This window comes from Hyperolius riggenbachi, chromosome 6 (assembly GCF_040937935.1).
Source record: "Hyperolius riggenbachi isolate aHypRig1 chromosome 6, aHypRig1.pri, whole genome shotgun sequence".
Lineage (NCBI taxonomy): Eukaryota > Metazoa > Chordata > Amphibia > Anura > Hyperoliidae > Hyperolius > Hyperolius riggenbachi.
Window position 1 is genome coordinate 173,262,671 of NC_090651.1, and position 21,116 is coordinate 173,283,786.

General features: G+C 45.7%; 1 protein-coding gene across 3 annotated transcripts in view; it reads left to right on the top strand.

The window, feature by feature from the left end:
* SEPTIN3 (septin 3) overlaps window positions 1-21,116 on the top strand; it is a 298,561-nt gene that overhangs the window by 236,178 nt on the left and 41,267 nt on the right. For 2 of the 3 annotated variants that reach the window (XM_068240225.1, XM_068240227.1), the window contains one exon: window positions 10,713-10,812. In XM_068240225.1, the coding sequence (XP_068096326.1) occupies window positions 10,713-10,812 (100 nt within the window). The remainder of the gene's footprint in view (window positions 1-10,712; window positions 10,813-21,116) is intronic. The other variant, XM_068240226.1, reaches the window with a different exon arrangement.

Genomic DNA, 21,116 nt, shown 5'->3' on the forward strand with positions numbered 1-21,116 from the left:
CGGATAGCTCTGTGTTCGATTCGCCAGCTATTTGATAAAACAGGCTGAGATTTTCGGATTGATCGAATTAACCAAATTAAACTTACATTGAAGTTAATGGCTCCAACATTCGTGGTTAATATTAAAACCCCCATACATGCTAGAATCACCACATTTTTTGGTATGTTAACCAGCCCACGAGTATTTTTAACCTTATGCATCAGAGCAATTTTCACCTCCCATTCATTTGCCAATAACTTTATCACTAATTATCACAACAAATTGATCTATATCTTGTTTTTCCGCCACCAATTAGGCTTTCTTTGGGTGGTACATTTTGCTAAGAATTATTTTTTTCTAAATGCATTTTCACAGGAATATTAAGAAAAAAATGGAAAAAAAATCATTATTTCTCAGTCTTCGGTCATTATAGCTTTAAAATAATACATGCTACCATAATTAAAACCTATGCATTTTATTTGCCCATTTGTCCCAATTATTACACCATTTAAATTATGTCCCTATTACAATGTATGGCGCCAATATTTTATTTGGAAATAAAGGTGCATTTTTTCAGTTTTGCGTCCATCACTATTTACAAGCTTATAATTTAAAAAATCTTCGTAATATACCATCTTCACATGTAAATTAAAAAAGCTCAGACCCTTAGGTAACTATTTATGTTTTGTTTTGGGGTTTTTTTTATTGTAATTTTTTTTTCATTAAAAATTTTATTTGGGTAATTTTTGGTGTGTGAGGTAAGCTCTTGCTTCCAGGAAGCATAAGGAGGACGGGAAACTTTTTTTTTTATCAGAAAGACAGCGGTTTCTGATGAAAAGCCATCGGTCTTTCTACTGGGGACTTAGATCAATGAATGGGAACTACAGGGATTGGACAAAATAATGGAAACACCTTGAAAATCAATAAAATATATTTTAATATGGTGTAGGTCCACCTTTTGCGGCAATTACAGCCTCAATTCTCTGAGGTATTGATTCATACAAATTGTGAATTGTTTCCAAAGGAATTTTAGCCCATTCTTCAGTTAAAACACCCTCCAGTTCTTTTAGAGACGAGGGCGTCGGAAATCGACTTCTTACTTGAATCTCTAATAACAACCATGTATGCTCAATAATGTTGAGGTCTGGGGATTGTGGTGGCCAGATGAGATGCTCAACTTCCTTAGAATGTTACTCGTGCCATTCTTTAACAATTTAGCTGTATGGATTGGGGCATTATCATCTTGAAAGATGGCATTCCCCTCCGGAAGCAGTTCTTGAACCATAGGATGAATTTGGTCGCCCAAAATTCCTACATAGTCTCGGCTGATAATTATTCCATGAAGGGAAATCATTGGCCCGGTGGATTTCCAAGAAAAAGCACCCCAGATCATCACAGAACGCCCACCATGTTTTACGGCTGGGAAGGCAGTCTGGATGAAATGCTTCTTCTTCTTTCGACTGTCTCCAAACGTACACTCAGCCGGAGGTCGGAAATAAGGTAAATGATGATTCGTCAGAGAAAATCACATTTTTCCACTGCCCGAAGGACCAATTCTGGTGGCTTCTACACCAATCTAAACACTTTGAAACATTTGTGTTTGAGAGCAGAGGTTTTCTAATTACAGTTCTTCCGTGGAATACAGATTTGTGCAGCTCCCGACGAACAGTTTTTGGGGAAACTGGGTTCTGTATGTGTTCATTCAGCTCTGCAGTGATTTTAGGAGCTATGGTCTTGCAAGCTTTTCTAACAATTCGATTTAGAGTCCGACGGTCTCTCTCAGACAACTTCGACTTTCGGCCCACAACTGTGCTTTGCTGAGGACTTTTTCCTTCTTTTTCAAAGGCAGTCATTACTTTTGAGGCTGTACCTCTTGAAATGCCAAGCATTCGGGCAGTTTCTGTTATAGTAGCGCCTGCCGTACGTCGAGCACCAACAATTTGGCCTCTTTGAAAGCTTGAGAGATCTGCCATTTTTATAAATTATAACCAACTTTGGTTTAAATATCTGTAAAAAACAATTATTTTAATTAAACATATCAAATAACAAAAATAATAAACAAAAAAAAATTAACATATGTCAAGTTTTGATTGCTTAAAACATGTTCAAAGTTTATGATGCCAAAATGTTAGGTGCATCCATTACTTTGTCCAACCCCTGTATGTTCCCATTCATTGATCTCCGGGCTAACGGGGGACAACACGTGCGTGGGCGCGCGTTCATGCGCAGAAGCGTGCAGCAGCGCTACAGCAGCCACCTGGAGGTGAAAATCAAGTCTAGGCAGCATAAATGGTTAAGGGGAACAGTGGTAACAAGAGGAAAAAACATTTTCATAAAAAGTTGTCGTTTTTTGAGAAAATTGATTTTTAATTTACAATAGAAAAAATGTTCAAATGCGGTTAAATGACATATAATTTATCTATCTATAGGTAGTGTAAATGTACATGTATTTATACATGTTAATTAGATATCCTCTAAAGTGTCTTTTCTTCAGAGTAAATAAGCCCAGTTTATCTAACCTTTCCTGGTAAGTCAGATCTTCCATCTCTCTAATCAATTTTGTTGCTCGTCTCTGCACCTGCTCCAAATCTGCACCTTCCTGTAATGCAGTGCCCAGAACTGAATTCCATATTCCAGATATGGCCTTACTAGAGAGTTAAGCAGGTTCAGTACTATGCTAAGATCCCGAGTTTTTATTTCCCTTTTAATGCATTCCAAAATTTTATTTGCTTTAGTTGCAGCGGCTTGGCATTGCTTATGATTATTTAATTTGTTGTTGATGAGTACGCCTAAGTACTTCTCCAAGTTTGATGTCCCCATCTGTATCCTATTTATTTTGTATGGCGCTAGACCGTTGGTATTTCCAAATGCATGATGTTACATTTTTCAACATTGAATTTCATCTGCCATTTATGTGTCCATATGGCCATTCTATACCGATCCTTCTGCAATGTGGGTTAGAGTTGAATTCTGCACAATTTTATATAATATGCAAAAATAGCAACTCTGCATGGTCATTAATAAATAAAATGGAAGAATACTGGATCCAGTACTGACCCCTGTAGGACCACACTGCTAAAGTCACCCATTTTTAATATGACCTATTGACCACAACTCTTTGCTTCCTGTCCATTAGCCAGTTCCCTAACCATGCACACAGATTCTCCCCCAGTCGTTGCATTCTTAACTTTTGCGTTAGATTGATGTGGGCAACAGTATAAGAGACCTTCGCAAAGTCCAAGTATATCACATCTACAGGATTACCAAGATTCAAACTAGTATTCACCACCTCATAAAAGCTGATCATGTTAGTCAAACAAGACCTGTCCTTAGTAAACACATAATGATGCTGAGAAATAACATTATTCTCTGCTATGAAATCTTGTATAGTATATCTCTTAAGAACCTCTGAGTTTGCACATAACTGATCGTAGGCTTACATGTTTATAATTTCCAGCATCATCAGATTTTTTTGCCCTTCTTTAATAATGGGAAAACATGGGCTGTACACTAATCTATTGAAACTATCCCACTTGAAAGAGAGTCACAAATGAGAAGATAATGGGGTTTATCTACAACTGACCTTAATTCCCTTAGCACCCAACAATGTATGTCATCTGGGCTAGGTGCAATGTCAGTTTTGATTTTATTTAGTCTTGTCTTCACTCCTTCCTATTTAATATTAACCACTTGATGACCCACCCTTTACCCCCCCTTAAGGACCAGCGCTGTTTTGAGTGATCTGTGCTGGGTGGGCTGTGCAGCCCCCAGCACAGATCAGGTTGCAGGCAGAGAGATCAGATTGCCCCCCTTTTTTCCCCCCTATGGGGATGATGTGCAGGGGGGGGTCTGATCTCTCCTGCCTGCCTGGGTGTTGCGGGGGGGGGGCACCTCAAAGCCCCCCTCCGCGTCGAAATTCCCCCCTCCCTCTCCTACCTGCTCCCCCCCGGCGATCGAGGCTGCACAGGACGCTATCCGTCCTGTGCAGCCAGTGACAGGACGTCCCCTGTCACATGGCGGCGATCCCCGGCCGCTGATTGGCCGGGGATCGCCGATCTGCCTTACGACGCTGCTGCGCAGCAGCGCCGTACAATGTAAACAAAGCGGATTATTTCCGCTTGTGTTTACATTTAGCCTGCGAGCCGCCATCGGCGGCCCGCAGGCTATTCACGGAGCCCCCCGCCGTGATTTGACAGGAAGCAGCCGCTCGCGCGAGCGGCTGCTTCCTGATTAATCAGCCTGCAGCTGGCGACGCAGTACTGCGTCGCTGGTCCTGCAGCTGCCACTTTGCCGACGCACGGTATAAGCGTGCGGTCGGCAAGTGGTTAAAATTGGAAGATTGGGACCAGGGGTGGACTGACCATTCGGGCACTCGGGCACGGACCGAGGGCCCGTGGTCAGGGGATGCCCGCCAGAGAACCTGCGCTGTCCAGCCGGCGCCAGCAGAAGGAAAGGAGAAGCCGCAGGACTGTGTGTGGTCACTTTGGTATACTGTGCAGCGCCCCCCTGTGCGTCACCTGACCGCCTGGCGCCCGCAGCTACATCCACGCATTGTTTACTAATCTAGTCTCCCCTCCCACCTCCTTCACATAAGCAACCAATCTGAAGGGGGATCAGGGATACAAGGCAGCGAGCGGCGCCGATGTTGCTATGGCAACCAGAGACGCTGCGGGGGCTGCCCCGCAGCGTCTCTGGTCGCCATAGCAACATCAGTGCCGCTCGCTGCCTTGTATCCCCGCTCCCCCTCCTGATTGCCCGCTTGTGAAGGAGGTGGGAGGGGAGACTAGAAGAGGAAACCATGCGTGGATGTAGCTGCGGGCGCCAGGCGGTCAGGTGACACACAGTGTGTGAGTGCGCACTCTGACTGTGAAGCAGCTAGACGGGCAGCAACTCAGGAGCGGGGTTATGGGGATGGACATGTGAGTTATGTGTTTGTGTGTCTATGCAGGATGGTAACTGCAGTCATGGGTGTGTTGGGGTGGGGGGGGGGGGGGGGGTAGACTCTGCAGCCATGTGTGTGTGTGTGGGTGAGTTATGGGGGATGGTCACTGAAGCCATGTGGCAGGGTTATGGGGGACAGACACTGTAACTGTGTGGGGGGTGTTATGGGGGACAGACACTGCAGTCATAGGAAAGAAAGGAGGGTTCAGATACTGCAGGGGACTGGCACTGTAGTCATCAGAGAGTGGTGGGAGTCTTACAAGGGGACAGACACTGCAGCCATCAGGAAGGGGGGGTTCTCCCAAGGGGACAGAAACTGCAGTCTTCGGAGGGAGGGGGGTGTCTTATGGGGACTGACATTGCACCACATGTGCACAGAGTCAGAGTTGCATAGGTAGGGAGGTCACGAGATTCATGAGTGGACATACTGCGCAAGGTAGTATGTCTGGGTCAGAGGGTGCCAACCTTGCCAGCTTACTACAAGAAAACGGGGCCTGTTACCGCTACACGGAGGGGGACACTGACACACACACACGGCTGCGTATACTGGGAACACGTATGGCTGCATATACTGGGGACACCTATAGACCTGGCTATACTGGGGGCACCTATACAGCTGGCTAGATATACTGGGGACACCTATAGACCTGGCTACATATACTGGTAACACCTATACAGCTGGCTACATATACTGGGGACACCTATACGCCTGGCTATACTGGGGACACCTATAGACCTGGCTATACTGGGGACACCTATAGACCTGGCTACATATACTGGGAACACCTATACAGCTGGATACATATACTGAGGACACCTATAGACCTGGCTACTTATATTGGGGACACCTATCCACCTGTCTACGTATACTGGGGACACCTATAGACCTGGCTATACTGGGAACACCTAAAGACCTGGCTATCTACACAGGAGACACCTATAGACCTGGCTATCTTTACTGGGGACACCTATAGGCCTGGCTACCTATTCTGGAGACACCTGTAGACCTGGCTACCTATACTGGGGACACCCATAGACCTGGCTACCTATTCTGGGGACACCTATAGTCCTGGCTACCTATTCTGGGGACACCTATAGACCTGGCTATCTTAACTGGGGACATCTATAGATTTGGTTATCTATTCTGGGGACACCTATAGACCTGGCTACTTATACTGGGGACACCTACAGACCTGGATACCTGCACTGGGAAAACCTATAGACCTGGTTACTTCCACTGGGGATACCTTTTGACCTGGTTACCTATACTGGGGGCACCTATTTGGGGGGAACTGCTGCCAGATTAACTATTTTTGGGGAACTGCTGCTGCCAGATTACGTGTATTTTGGGAAACAGCTGCCAGATTATGTGTATTTTTGGGGAACCGCTGCCAGATTGTGTATAATGGGGAACCGCTGCTTACAGATTATGTGTATTTTGGGGGAACCACTGCTGCTACATGTATTTTTGGTGATCTGCTGCCAGATTACGCATATTTTGGGGAGCCGCTGCCAAATTATGTGTATTTGGGGGAACCTCTGCTGCCAGATAACGTCTATTTTGGGGGAACAACTGCCATATTATCTGTATTTTGGAGGAACCTCTGCCAAATTGCATGGATTTTTGGTGAAATTCTGTCAGATTACATGTATTTTGGGGGGAAACACTATGGCAGAGTTCAAACTTCCCCAGCAGACCTTTTACACCACTGCTAAGGTCATGTATATTTTGCCCCACCTATGACCACGCCCACATTCTGTTGCATGACCACACCCATTTTTGGCGGGGGGGGGGGGGTTTCAGGATGAAATATCACAATATAAAATATTGTGTCAAATACTGTTGTCAGTAAATTATTATATCTTAGCTATAAAAATATAACATATAAGGTGGGAAACACTGGTATGGGGGTCCCATAATCTCCTATTGCCTGGGGGCCCCATGAGTTGTCAGTCCGCCCCTGATTGCGACCCTTCCGCATCTGTAATTTTCAACTACGATGTTTCCCTTTTGAAGACAGAAGCAAATCAACCATTCAATAGCTCCGCCCTACTTTGGTCTTCCACAATTGAATTCCCTCCCTCATTCTTTAGGAGTCCAATACAATCCACCTTTTTTTTTAAAGTTGATATACGTGTAAAACTTCTTTGGATTAGATTTCATATCTCTAGTGATTTGATTTTCAGCTCCAATCTTTGCCAGCCTAATTTTGTTTTTTACCACTTTTATTGCACTCCTTTTAATTGCATAATGCAGCCTTGTTCCGCTCCTGTTCTAAAGCCTTATAGGCATTCTATCAAACCAAGTGTTCTAAAATGACAATGTACAAATAATTTTGAAATAGCTGTGTAAACATTTTCCTACTTTTCATGTTAAATATCAGAGGCAGAAGCTTTAATTCATTGTGTGTAGATTTTAGCTACGTTTGGAATGTCTCATTTGCAAAGGTATGAATCTCTGCAGTCTGGCATGTTAAGATCAGTGTAATATTAAAGCAGAATTACAGTATATAAAAAGCTTGTCAGGTGTTAGGTTTCACAGTCACACAGACAATTACAAATGTTTATGCTGCACATAAGATACATTTCCTCTGCTCTCTGTGAGAGAAAGCTCTGCCTGTCTCTGACTGAGCTCTCCGCACACACATGGTTGACAGATGCAGTATGAGGGAATTCCCCATCCCCTTAGGGCTCACTCTGCTATCAAGATTTCAGCAGACTGTGGTCAGAAACGTGTGAAAGGAATTAGATAACAGTAAACAAAGAAACAAGGATTCAAATGTATACACCAGTACTTAGTAGCACTTCCCAAACATTTCCTAATCTCAATTTAAAAAAATATGTTAACCGATAGTGTTCCTTAAATTTGAATACTAACATTTCTATTCATCCATAGAGGCCTTTTTTATTCCTAGAAGATTTGTTTCCATATAGGATATATTTACTAGTGTAATATTAAAGCAGAATTACAGTATATAAAAAGCTTGTCAGGTGTTAGGTTTCACAGTCACACAGACAATTACAAATGTTTATGCTGCACATAAGATACATTTCCTCTGCTCTCTGTGAGAGAAAGCTCTGCCTGTCTCTGACTGAGCTCTCCGCACACACATGGTTGACAGATGCAGTATGAGGGAATTCCCCATCCCCTTAGGGCTCACTCTGCCATCAAGATTTCAGCAGACTGTGGTCAGAAACGTGTGAAAGGAATTAGATAACAGTAAACAAAGAAACAAGGATTCAAATGTATACACCAGTACTTAGTAGCACTTCCCAAACATTTCCTAATCTCAATTTAAAAAAAATATGTTAACCGATAGTGTTCCTTAAATTTGAATACTAACATTTCTATTCATCCATAGAGGCCTTTTTTATTCCTAGAAGATTTGTTTCCATATAGGATATATTTACTACAATATTCATTAAGAATAATTTAATAAGTTTGCAATTTTTCTTCAGTGTCCTTCCCTTGTAGTATATTATCCCAGTCCATCAAACTTAATGCATGCCTGAGTTGACTGAACTTTGTATTTCTAAAATTCATAGTTTCAGTTGTTCTGCTGCTCCACGGCTTATCAGTCACCACAACACACAACAGACGTTATCAGGTTATGATCTCTATTCCCCAAATGTTTTAGAACCTGCACATTTGATACATCATTTTGTCTGTTGAAATTGTCAGATCCAGTAGGGCATTTCCCCTAGGTTCAGTAACCATTTGAGTCAAGTAACTGTCCTGTAGTGCGGCCAGAAATCTGCCACTTTTACCAGGATGAGTAGCTGCAATATCCCAATCAATTTCTGGTGAATTACCCGCCAGAATTCCAGGTGGTCAGTACCCTGTGCATGGGTGTAGTTAGTACGTATGTGCTATTCCAGCCAGCATGTTCTGTGATGTGGAGTGGGGGCTATCCGGTGCCCAGGAGAAGGGTGGGGGTAACTGTTCTGGATCCTGATGATGCTTCTTCGGTCCTTCTCAGCCAGGCCGATCCAGCACTGGTACCCTTCAAGCAGCCACTATTATATTTAAATTGGCCTGCCTGGGAAGACACACTAGCGGCTTTCCGCTCCAGCAGAAATACCCGAGCCCAATCGGATCTGCTCTACTGTGCGTCTGCCGAGTAGAGAGGACCTGATTGGGCTCGATTTTTTCCGCCAGCCCCTGATCGGACTGTCAGTGAATACCCTCTGCTACGGAGTATGGGGAAAGCCTCTTTAGGATCCAGAGGTTTGCACTCCCAAGATAAGTAGCCCCCCAGGGGCACTTTTTTTCCCTTCAGAATCACTTTAAAATACCTCGAAAATTTGGTGATTCTAGCATGTATTGCTACCTAATGACTAGGTACTCTTATGGTGTCTTGGCATTTTTTTTAAGATATTTTTTGGAAAAGTTTACCTTATCTATATGGTATAAATATTCACATTAAGGATACTATTTAAATTGTACAAAACTATGTAGTAGTATGGTAAACTGAATGCATGTACTTTAAATGAATACGTTAGTAGTCCCTCATATTACATAGAAGTGGTACATTTGTACAATCAACATTCTATAATATTCTATTTGTAGAGCGCTTGTAAACAATGTACTTTAGCAGTATTTGATAGTTCCAGACTCCTGCCACAAAATTAATATGAGATTGAAAGGGATGGAAGGTGATTCAAAGGGTTGTCAACTTTGTGCTATATAGTGTATAGCAGCCCCATTTCTAGGGACGGGCAAGGTGGGTGGAACCCCCAAGGCACAGTGCAGGAGGGGGGGGGGAGCAGCAGGTACAGAGAGAAGGGCTGGGAAGAAGTTGGCACAGAGATGTGTGGGAAGGGGCTGACTCCTCCCTACTTGGTGTACTCCCCCCACCCATAAGCAGAGTCATGGTTCAGCGGCAGGTATTACGTACTTTTAACAAATCTTTACCTTTTCTCAAATAGATCATCAGGGACCTCTGTATGGCTGATATTGTAGTGAAACCCCTCTCACACTGTGATATCAGGACCACAGTCCTGTCAGTTCCTGTCTGTGAACCTTGTTGCATTGTATGAAATGCAAACTGCCAAGCAAACAGTTTCCAACTGCCAAGCAAACAGTATCTCCCTTTGCAGAATGTTCATTTGAGAGTTCTATGCAGACATCACATGGCAGGACTAAAGATGCTGCCACCTGTGATAGATTTCGGTATGTAAATCAGGAAGTGGAAAGATTTTACAATGGGCAGTACTCTATCCATCCACTGTATTTGTGGGTATCTTTAGAGATCAGTGTACGTATAACTTTAAATATATAACTTTTATTATAAACGGTAAAATCTACAAGAAATACTGTACTTCCATTGAAATTTAAACAAGCTTTTTACAGTACAGTGAGAAATCAAGGAGGCACATGCTGCCACCTTCAGGTATGTGCGCACTATGTTTTGTTGCAACAGAAGGGAACCTTTCTGATGTATTTCCACTTGGTAACTCGATTGCAAGCGCACTATATTGCAATTGCTGTACATTCAATTTCCACTACTGCGATTTTGCCATGACCGCGCCGCGATCCATTGGTTATATGAGCAATGAAAATCAAACATACTGGATGTTTGTGATTCGTGAAAAACGATTTGCGGTAATGGTAAAACAGCACCGCGATTTACATGTTAATTGTTGAGATCAGCAAAAGGGCTGTGATCCACTTTTTCAAGCGAATCGCATCCTAGTGTAAAAAGACCCTTAGTACAGTATTTGCTACAAGATTTGTACACAATCAATTTGTTGTAATCCTTGGATAAAAAAATGTACATGTTTTGTATTAGCAGGAAACTATGCCCTTTGCTGTTGTAGGAAGTGATAAAGAATATCAGGTGAATGGAAAGAGAGTTTTGGGAAGAAAAACACCATGGGGTATTGTTGAAGGTAAGAGATTAGAAGAGCAATGCTTAATGTCTATGAAAAATGGTTTTGAGAGACACACCTGTTTCTACAGGAAATTGCAATAGTGCAATCGCCTGGTGCGCTGGATTGAGCGGCGAGAGGGGGCGCATCCGCAGGGGGAGCAGGAATAGCATAGTTACAACTCACCTTCCACAATCCCTGCATGCACGCAGCCTTTATCGTCTTCCTGCCCCAGGCATCCATCGCATTGGTAACAGTTCCCCCTGTGATGACGTGATCGCATGTCATCACAAGGGGCGCTGTTACCAACGCGAGTAGTGCCTGGGACAGGAAGAAGAAAGACGCTGCAGGGGATTGCGGAAGGTGAGTTGTAACTACGCTATGTCCGCTCTCCCCGCTGCTGTGCCTATGCTGGAGGCACCTACCTATCTACCATATACTCAGGGCACCTTATCTAACCTATACTTAGCAATTAATGAGCACAGAGCTTGGGATGAGTTAAGTACTAATCAGGGAGCCCCCCAAACTCATATTAATGGCGCAAAACCATGGCTAAAAAGCAAATCTTTGCATGCCTAGGAGTGATATCAGTGCTGCATTAGCAATGCGGAGGAGCTGGCATCCATAGTTAGTAACTAAAATGGTTGACACAGACCTAAATTTCATGTCTGCGCTTTGGTCCTGCTTATAACACAGAGCTATCCAGTGATTAAGGCCACAGTTAGTCAGTAGTGTAAGTTTGCCATCTGCTGTACAAATAAAGAAAAGGTGCAAGTTTATATTAACCATTTAGGGACTGGCTGCTTAACCCCCTCTCTGAACAGGCCATTTTACATACGGGGGGGACACGCATTTGGGGGGGGGGTGGGTCAGGCAGCCGGATCCCCAGTATGGCTAGGTAGGTATTGTGTCCCCAGTGTAGGCAAGTGTCCCCTGTTTTGTCAGCAGCCTTTACTCAACTCCCAGGCTCCAGCAATGATCAGCTCTAGCCCCCTCCGCTCTGGCCGGCATCCTCGCTTGCACTGCCATTAAGTTCCGGGTCGTGGCTTGATGATGTCATCAAGCCAGGACCTGACACTTAATGCAGAGCGAGCAGGGATGCTGGCTAGAGCGGAGGGGAGCGACGATCGCCGGGGGAACGTCAGGAAGGCGAGTCCCCGTCCTCTTCTTCCCCTCAGACCGCCACTGCCAATCGTGATCGCTATGATCCGCCGGCGATCGTAGTGATCACATGATCAGGAGCCAATCGCAATGGCTCCTGATCACTGAGGGGAGAGGTTAGCTGTCATATGACTGCTTAATCTCCCCTCTCGGGTGCACATGATCGCGTTGGGAGTGCAAATGGCAGGTGGCATAAATCCTATGCCGCATCAGGATTAGACAGCCACAAGTGCGCTGTAGGATTTACTACACACGGTCCGGAAAAGGTTAAGTATTGAACCAAGTGCTACATATGTTTCTTATCTAGGGAAATTGGTAAAATATAAACTAATGAGAAACAAACAAACAATGGAGACAATGGCCTCAATTTACTAAGATCATGCTGGAGATAATAAGGCAAGAGAAAACTTACCTCCACACAGTGAGAGAGTTATCTTATCTCTACATTCCTTAAGTTACCTCCTCTGTAGTTAATTTACCCCCTCTGTAGTTAAGTTACCTCCTCTGTAGTTAATTTACCTCCTCTGTAGTTATTTTCACATGCAGTTAATTAACAGCCTGTCTTTAACTCTGGAGTTATTTTAAGGATTGGAGAGTTAACTTAAAGACAGAAGAGTTAACTTTAGGTTTGTCTGAGGTTAAATGTTTCCTGAATACTACATGCCTTATCACCATGGTAACAACTCTAGAAGAGTTATTAAAGACAGGAGATAATCTTAGTGAATTGAGGCCATTGTCAAAAAAAATGCTAAATAACACAGGTCTGCAAAAAACATTTTTTCAAAGAGCTGTTTTGGTCATTCCACTTAATCTTTATGTTTTTTTGGTGCACTGAATCCGAAAATGACCTCCATTTTGTCATAGGACATCGCGTTTCCTGACAATTTATGTAACTATGTTAACTAAGGCAGTACTTAAAAATAAATGGAAATGGACTTAAAAAATCTAAGTTTTATTAATTGTTTTTCATGAAAATCCTTATTTGAACTGAAATGAGTTCACCTACACACACTAAACTCACTTCTTGTTCCCTGTGAGGCTCTTCTTGGTGCATTTACGCTTGTATCATCTGGAACGTCTCTCTGAAGCATCCAACAGTCTGTCATCATTGTAAGGCTCCATTTTCCCTGGTGTCTCCTTTCCATCTCTTTAATGTCTTGGTGGATTCGTTCACCTTTTTCCTCAATCACAGCTCCTAAATTTTCATGAAAGTACATACCTCCCAACTTATTGAGATAAGAAAGAGGGACACTTAAGCAATGCCCCTGCCACACCCCTAACCACACCCCTGGCACACCCTTAGTCACACGTGCCATAAAGATTTCATAAGAATTTTTTTTTATCCATACCACACTAGTCCTCTCTATCCGGGTTCATTGTCCTTCATATTTGAAAATAAGAAATATATTATTTAAAGGATGGGAGAGTCAATTAAAGTCTTATTAGGTTAGAGTCAAACACATATTTTAGTAGATAAAATACATATGTTTACTTAGATCTGTACATGAGTCCTGAATGGACAAATGAGGAAGAAAGAGGAACAGAGGGACTGGGTTCCAAAAGAGGGACAGTTGGGAGCTATGAAAATAGTCAAGGTGGCACTGGAGCCAATGCACTTTCAAACTCATCAGGCAACCTAAAGTGAGGGTCTTTGTTATTGCCTAAAAATTTCTGTAAATGCAATCCACCCTCCTTTTTGAGGATCCTAAAATGTTAAAAATGTGATAAGTTTAACCACTTCACAACTGAGGGGTTTTACCCCTGAAACACCAGCGCGATTTTTACCTTTCAGCGCTGCTTCCATTCCTGTATTTATGTAATATGATTGGTTATTGGGGACTGGGGTCCCCATAACCAATCATTGGACTGCAGAGCCGGGGTGTGTGTGCGCGCGCGCGGGTCGCAGGGGTGCGCGATCGCGCGCTGCACGTTTGTTTATGTTACATTGTTATGAATGAAGACTGCTTCTGTTTGAAGCAGTCTTCATTCTATTCGCAATCGACGAGTCTAATTGGATTTAGGAATGCTTGTTCCTAACGTCCAATTAGTCACCTGCTGTGCGGGCTGGCTGGAGTGCGCGCGCGAGTTTCCGGCCCACTCCCAGCCAGTAAACAAACAAGTGCGCCTTTCTCCGTCCCTGGGGGTGAAGCAGTGCGCAGAGGGACGGAGAAATTTAGCACTGGGGGGGGGTGAAGTGGTTAAAGACAATTTTGCATTTTGTGGCAAATCATCCACGTCTAGGAGGTTTTTTTAAAATTTTATTTGTTTTCAGCACACCAAAAATACATGGAAATTTGATGAAAATAATCAAACAGCTTTTTAGTCGCAGACCTGTGTAATAAATACAGCACGTTTGAAAAACATTAGATTTTACAGACATCATAGATTCATGCCTATAGGGTGAAGTGTCTGGAGGTATTTAATCCAAAATGCCTTCCTCTTTTTTTTATATTTTTTATTTCATTCTACCAACCAGCCCTTGTCTATGTCTTTAGCTTATGTAACCAGGGCCGGCCCTAGACTTTTTGCCACCTGAGGCAAATTTAGGAGAAAACTTACAATACAGTGGGCGGCGATGCAGGAAGTGACGTCAGTGGAGTGCTCGCTGGAACGCGGAAAAGGTGAGTCCTCCCCGCCCGTTGCCTCTTACGATCTGCAAGCGGCTGCTTCCTAATTACAGCTGGAGGGGAGCGCAGATCGGGGGACTCAGGCGAGGGAGGGGGGGTCCGACCCCCCTCCCCACTGAGGCAAATGTCGCACCCCGCCTCATGAGTGGGCCGGCCCTGTATGTACCATATGTCCTTCTGTATTAAAATGTCTTGCAACAGGGGAGTCAGAGTTAAAGGTGTTTTGAAATTTAAAGTCCTCTTTACAATTGGAGGAATGACGTAATCAAATCTGAATGACTGAATGCATATGGGATCTCCATTAACACAATAAGATCCTCTTGTAAGATGAACTTGAGCCGAACAATTGTGAAAATGTAAAGTGAACTTGTTTCTGGATTCCATATTTAAGAAACAAACTTTCCTGCTAGCCACTGGAGATATTGGTTTGGCTATAGGGAAAATGTTTTGAATAAAGGCTGGATACTCGGTATGATTAAGCTAACACGTGTCATAATTAAAACTTACTTATACTGCAGGCAGATGTATTTGTCTGGAAATTGCCAGCAGGAAGATAAATCTACCTGTTTTACCTCTCCGTCTAGTACCATACAATGTTGACCTCTCAGAGCATGATGCAGGACATGTGTGGATGTCACAGGGGTTCCTGGGGATATTGCCAGGAAAATGTATTGGGTAATTCTCTGATAGAGATGGGCCAAACCTCTGATTTTAGGTTCGCGAACCGGGTTCGCGAACTTCCGCGGAAGGTTCGGTTCGCGGAAAAGTTCGCGAACCGCAATAGACTTCAATGGGGAGGCGAACTTTGAAAAATAGAAAAAATTATGCTGGCCACAAAAGTGATGGAAAAGATGTTTCAAGGTGTCTAACACCTGGAGGGGGGAATGGCGGAGTGGAATACATGCCAAAAGTCCCGGGGAAAAATCTGGATGTGACGGAAAGCAGCGTTTTAAGGACAGAAATCACATTGAATGCTAAATTGCAGGCCTAATGTGCTTTAAAACATCTTGCATGTGTATACATCAATCAGGGAATGTAATTAGAGTACTGCTTCACACTGACACACCAAACTCACTGTGTAACGCACCGCAAATAGCTGTTTGTTGTGTGTTGTGACGGCCGTGCTGGACTACTGCACAACATGGCGAGATTGCTCTTCCTCACTCAGTGATGTCAGGTAATGTATGACTTCCCTCTCAACTTTCCATGGCACTGTTAAAAAGCTTTCGTTTTGTTTTTAAATTACATTTTCTACTTGCTGTGTACTTGTTCAGTACCGCTACAATGAGAATCCTATGGAGGCGGGCAAGTCTGACATTGTGACCCCGGTTAAAGGCCGGGGAATGAGGGATGGAATCCGGTGTGGGGCCTGAGCAACGCTACACATCCAAGGAGGGCAGCAGGCAGGCATGCACGCCTGCCCCGAGGTAGTGACCAAAAATAACAATACAGGAGGAAGACTTTCGAGGCCCTGCTGTGTATTTGAAATGAATGTACTTTAAGTCCTTTAACGAGAACCAGTTATGGCGGGCAAAGATGACACCACATTCCTTTCACGAGAATCATATGGAGGCGGGCAAGTCTGCCATTTGTGACCCCGGGTAATGGCCGGGGAATGAGGTATGGAATCCGGTGTGGAGCCTGAGCAACGGCTACCACTGCACATCCACGGAGGGCAGCAGGCAGGCATGCAATACAGGACTTTGATGCCCTAATTGTAGTGAATCAACTTTAAATCCTTTAACGGGAATCCGTTATGGAGGGCAAGTCTGCCATTGTCACCGCGGGGAATGAAGGTTGGATTCCGGCCCGAAGTGGGAGCCTGCTGAGACCCATGATGTAGCTGCCCTGACCGTGCTTTGCAGACCAGGCATCTGTGGTCAGATGGACCCTTGAGCCAGCGGAAGACAAACCAAGTCGAAAGCATTTGCCAAGAATGTTTTACGGAGGGCAATTTTTGTTGGCATTTTTGTAAATTGTTTGAAAATGTAGATGGTTGTATTTTTAAATTGTTTGAAACTTTAGATGGTTGTATTTTTAAATTGTTTGAAACTTTAGATGGTTGTATTGCGTTCCGGAGTTGCAGCCTGATCAACGGCTACCACCACACATCCAGGCAAGGAGGGCAGCAGGCAGGCAGGCATGCACGCCCGCCCCGAGATAGTGACCAAAAATAACAATACAGGACTCAGGAGGACCTTTTGAGGCCCTAATTGTAATGAATCAACTTTAAATCCTTTAACGGGAATCCGTTATGGAGGGCAAGTCTGATGGTGCCTTCACTGCGATTCACCAGGTTGGTTTCCGGCGAGAATCCGTTATGGAGGGCAAGTCTGCCATTGTCACCGCGGGGAATGAAGGTTGGATTCCGGCCCGAAGTGGGAACCTGCTGAGACCCATGCTGTAGCTGCCCTGACCGTGCTTTGCAGACCAGGCATCTGTGGTCAGATAGACCCTTGAGCCAGCGGAAGACAAACCAAGTCGAAAGCATTTGCCAAGAATGTTTTACGGAGGGCAATTTTTGTTGGCATTTTTGTAAATTGTTTGAAAATGTAGATGGTTGTATTTTTTAATTGTTTGAAACTTTAGATGGTTGTATTTTTAAATTGTTTGAAACTTTAGATGGTTGTATTTTTAAATTGTTTGAAACTGTATCCATTCAAGTGCAAGTTATGCACTGACTGCCAGGTATAATGTGCAGTCACAGATGCAGTGAAAGGTATGCAGTGACTGCAAACAACCGTTTGTGTAGTGACGGCCGTGCTGGACTGGTGCGCACCATGACGAGAGTGCAGGTGATGGTGGCTTTTCAGCCCATATGCTCGCCCGGCTGATGTAGCTGAATGACAGAACAGTGACTGTCCAGCTGATCAAATTTGGTCTGACCACAATGAAACAACGACCTTATTATCTTTGGTGTGCCACCCCCACCCGAGACACTCATATAGCCGGCGGTCATTGCTTCATTGTGATATGCAAGCCCCTTCACCGCGGCAAGGTAATGATCACGAAGGGGGATGGGCACATGTACATGCCTTTTGTTTATCGTTGCAGCCGCCTGCAGTTCAGCCATAAAAATTAGGCAGGCATGTGCATGCCCAAGAAAAATTAGTACAGCGGCCGCTGCTAGCAGCGGCCTTAAAAATTCTGGAATCCACCTAGAGTCCTGGACCCTGGTGGTGGTGGCGGCGGAGAAGGCAGTCAAACGGCCTGCAGGCAGAGATGCTGTCTGTGGGGACTGACTTAGTCTTCGGTCGTGCAATAGCCCTCAGGGATCCATGCCTCGTTCATTTTGATAAAGGTCAGGTACTGAACACTGTCATGATTTAGGCGACTTCTCTTCTCAGTGACAATGCCTCCAGCTGCACTGAAGGTCCTTTCTGACAGGACGCTTGCGGCAGGGCAAGAGAGAAGTTGTATGGCAAATTGGGACAGCTCTGGCCACAGGTCAAGCATGCGCAACCAGTAGAGCAAGGGTTCATCCTCGCTGCTCGCAGTCGCAGTGTGTACATCCACACTTAAGGCCAGGTAGTCGGCTACCTGCCGGTCCAGGCGTTGGTGGAGGGTGGATCCCGAAGGGCTACTGCGAGGCATTGGACTAAAGAATGTCCTCATGTCCGACATCACCCCGAGATCGCTGGAGCGGCCTGTCCTTGCCTGCGTGGACTGGTGAGGAGGAGGAATACTGCCAGTGGTACCTTTATTGCGTTGTACTGTCACATCACCCTTAAATGCATTGTAAAGCATCATTGACAGCTTGTTCTGCAAGAGCAGCATCCTTTCCGCCTTGTGTGGAGTTGGTAACAGGTCTGCCACTTTGTGCCTGTACCGAGGGTCTAGTAGCGTGGCCACCCAGTACAGGTCATTCCCCTTGAGTTTTTTGATACGGGGGTCCCTCAACAGGCTGGACAACATGAAAGAGGCCATCTGCACAAAGTCGGTTCCAGACGTACTCTCCATCTCCTTTTGCTCTTCCACAGTGACGTCACGCAACTCCTCTTCCTCCCCCCAGCCACGGACAATACCACATGAACTTGGAGCAGCAGAAGCCCCCTGTGAAGGCTGCTGCGGTTGTTCTTCTGCCACCTCTTCCTCCTCCACAGAAACACCTTCCTCATAATCATCCGAGTCTGACTCCTCTCCTTCCCCACACGACTCCTCTTCTTCCTCCTCCTCCCCCCTCTGTGGTGCCGCAGGTGTTGAGGAAACCTGTGGTTCGGCTGAAAATTGGTCCCAAGACTCCTCCTGCCATAGCTGTTCCTGTTCCCGCTCCTCCACAGCTTCATCCACCACTCTACGCACGGCACGCTCCAGGAAGTAAGCGTAGGGGATCAAGTCGCTGATGGTGCCTTCAGCGCGACTCACCAGGTTGGTCACCTCCTCAAACGGCCGCATGGTCCTGCATGCATTTCGCATCAGTGTCCAGCTGTTGGGCCACAACATCCCCATCTTCCCAGATTGTGTCCTTCTACTGTAGCTGTACAGGTACTGGGTGACGGCTTTCTCCTGGTCTAGAAGGCGAGAGAACATGAGCAGGGTGGAATTCCAGCGAGTCGGGCTATCGCATATCAAGCGTCTCACCAGCAAGTTGTTTTTCCGCTGAATGTCCGTAAGCCGTGCCATGGCCGTATAAGACCGCCTGAAATGCCCACACAACTTCCTGGTCTGCTTCAGGACGTCCTCTAAGCCTGGGTACTTTGAGACAAATCTTTGCACGACCAGATTCAGCACATGTGCCATGCAGGGTACATGTGTCAGCTTTCCCAAATTAAAAGCGGAAAGGAGATTGCTGCCGTTGTCACACACCACGTTGCCGATCTCCAGCTGGTGCGGGGTCAGCCATTGCTCCACCTGTTTGTTAAGAGCAGCCAGGAGAGCTGCTCCAGTGTGACTCTCAGCTTTGAGGCAAGACATGTCTAAAATTGCGTGACACCGTCGTACCTTGCATGCAGCGTAGGCTCTGGGGAGATGGGGCTGTGTAACTGCAGCCGAAGAGGAGATGGCAGCACCGCTAGAGTTCAACTGACACTCAGCCAAGGAGGAGGAGGAGGTTGACAGCGAAGAGGATGTAGCTGGAGGAGAAGGAGAGGAGGTGGCAGGAGGCCTGCCTGCAAGCCGTGGAGGTGTGACAAGTCGGTCCGCTGCGCAGCCACGTACTCCCTGCTTGCTGCCATCGGTCACCAGGTTGACCCAATGGGCTGTGTACGTAATGTAGCGGCCCTGCCCGTGCTTGGCAGACCAGGCATCCGTGGTCAGGTGGACCCTTGACCCAACGCTCTTTGCAATAGATGACACCACTTGCCTCTGAACTGCACGGTACAGTTTGGGTATGGCCTTTCGTGAAAAATTAGTGCGGCCTGGTATCTTCCACTGCGGTGTACCAATGGCCACAAATTTACGGAAAGCCTCTGACTCCACCAGCTTGTATGGTAATAGCTGGCGAACTAATAGTTCCGCCACACCAGCTGTCAGACGCCGGGCAAGAGGGTGACTGGCTGAAATTGGCTTCTTCCGCTCAAAGACTTCCTTCACGGACACATGGCTACTGCTGTGGGCAGAGGAGCAGGAACCGCTCAAGGGCAGAGGCGGTGTGAAGGAGGGTGGCTGTGAAGGTTCAAGGGAGAAAGCGGATGAAGACGATGCACCTGAAGGAGGAAGAGGAAAAGGAGGGTGGCTTGTCTTTTGAGGGGTGCTGCTTTTCCTCAGGTGTTCTTCCCATAGCTGTTTGTGCCTTTTCTCCAGGTGCCTTCGTAAGGCACTTGTCCCTATGTGAGTGTTGGCCTTTCCACGGCTCAATTTTTGGAGGCAGAGAGAACAGATGGCTTTGCTCCTATCTGAGGCACACACCGTAAAATATTTCCAAACCGCAGAGCCCTCCTGGGGTGATGGCACTACGGTGGCATCAACAGCTGACCTTGAAGGGCATGTTGGCTGGCTGGCCATAGCTGGCGATACATGGCGCCGGACACTGCCCCCAGCTGTTTCTGAGGACGAGCTCCCTCTGCTTCTATCATGGAGTCGTCTCCTCCTACTCCTCTCTGGCTCCCCCTCTGAACTGTCCCCCTGGTCATCTCCTCTATTGGGTACATACGTGACAGCCGTATAATCGTCATCATAATCCTCCTGCCCAGCTTCGCTTTCCTCAGACACCTCCTCAACTGCACCAACTTCAGGTGGATAATCATGCCCCTCCTCACACATTACGTCCATACTATCGCCACCTAACTTAGACGTATGAGGTGGTGTACCTGCGCCTTCTTGTTGTTGTTGCAGTAGTGGCTGTGAATCAGTGATTTCACCACCACCACCGCCAAATAACTCCTGCGAAGTGTCAAATGCAGCGGATGTGGCGCTTGTTGTAGCGCTGGTGGCTGCGGAAGATGAGGTTTTCTGTGTTAAATACTCAAGCACGTCCTCACAATTTTGGGAAGTGATGGCACGTGCCTTCTTCTGAGCACTGTACTTTGGTCCAGGTCCGCACGAAATCACAGCAACACCACCTCGCACAGACCTGCCAGTGCCAGGTGGCCTTCCTCT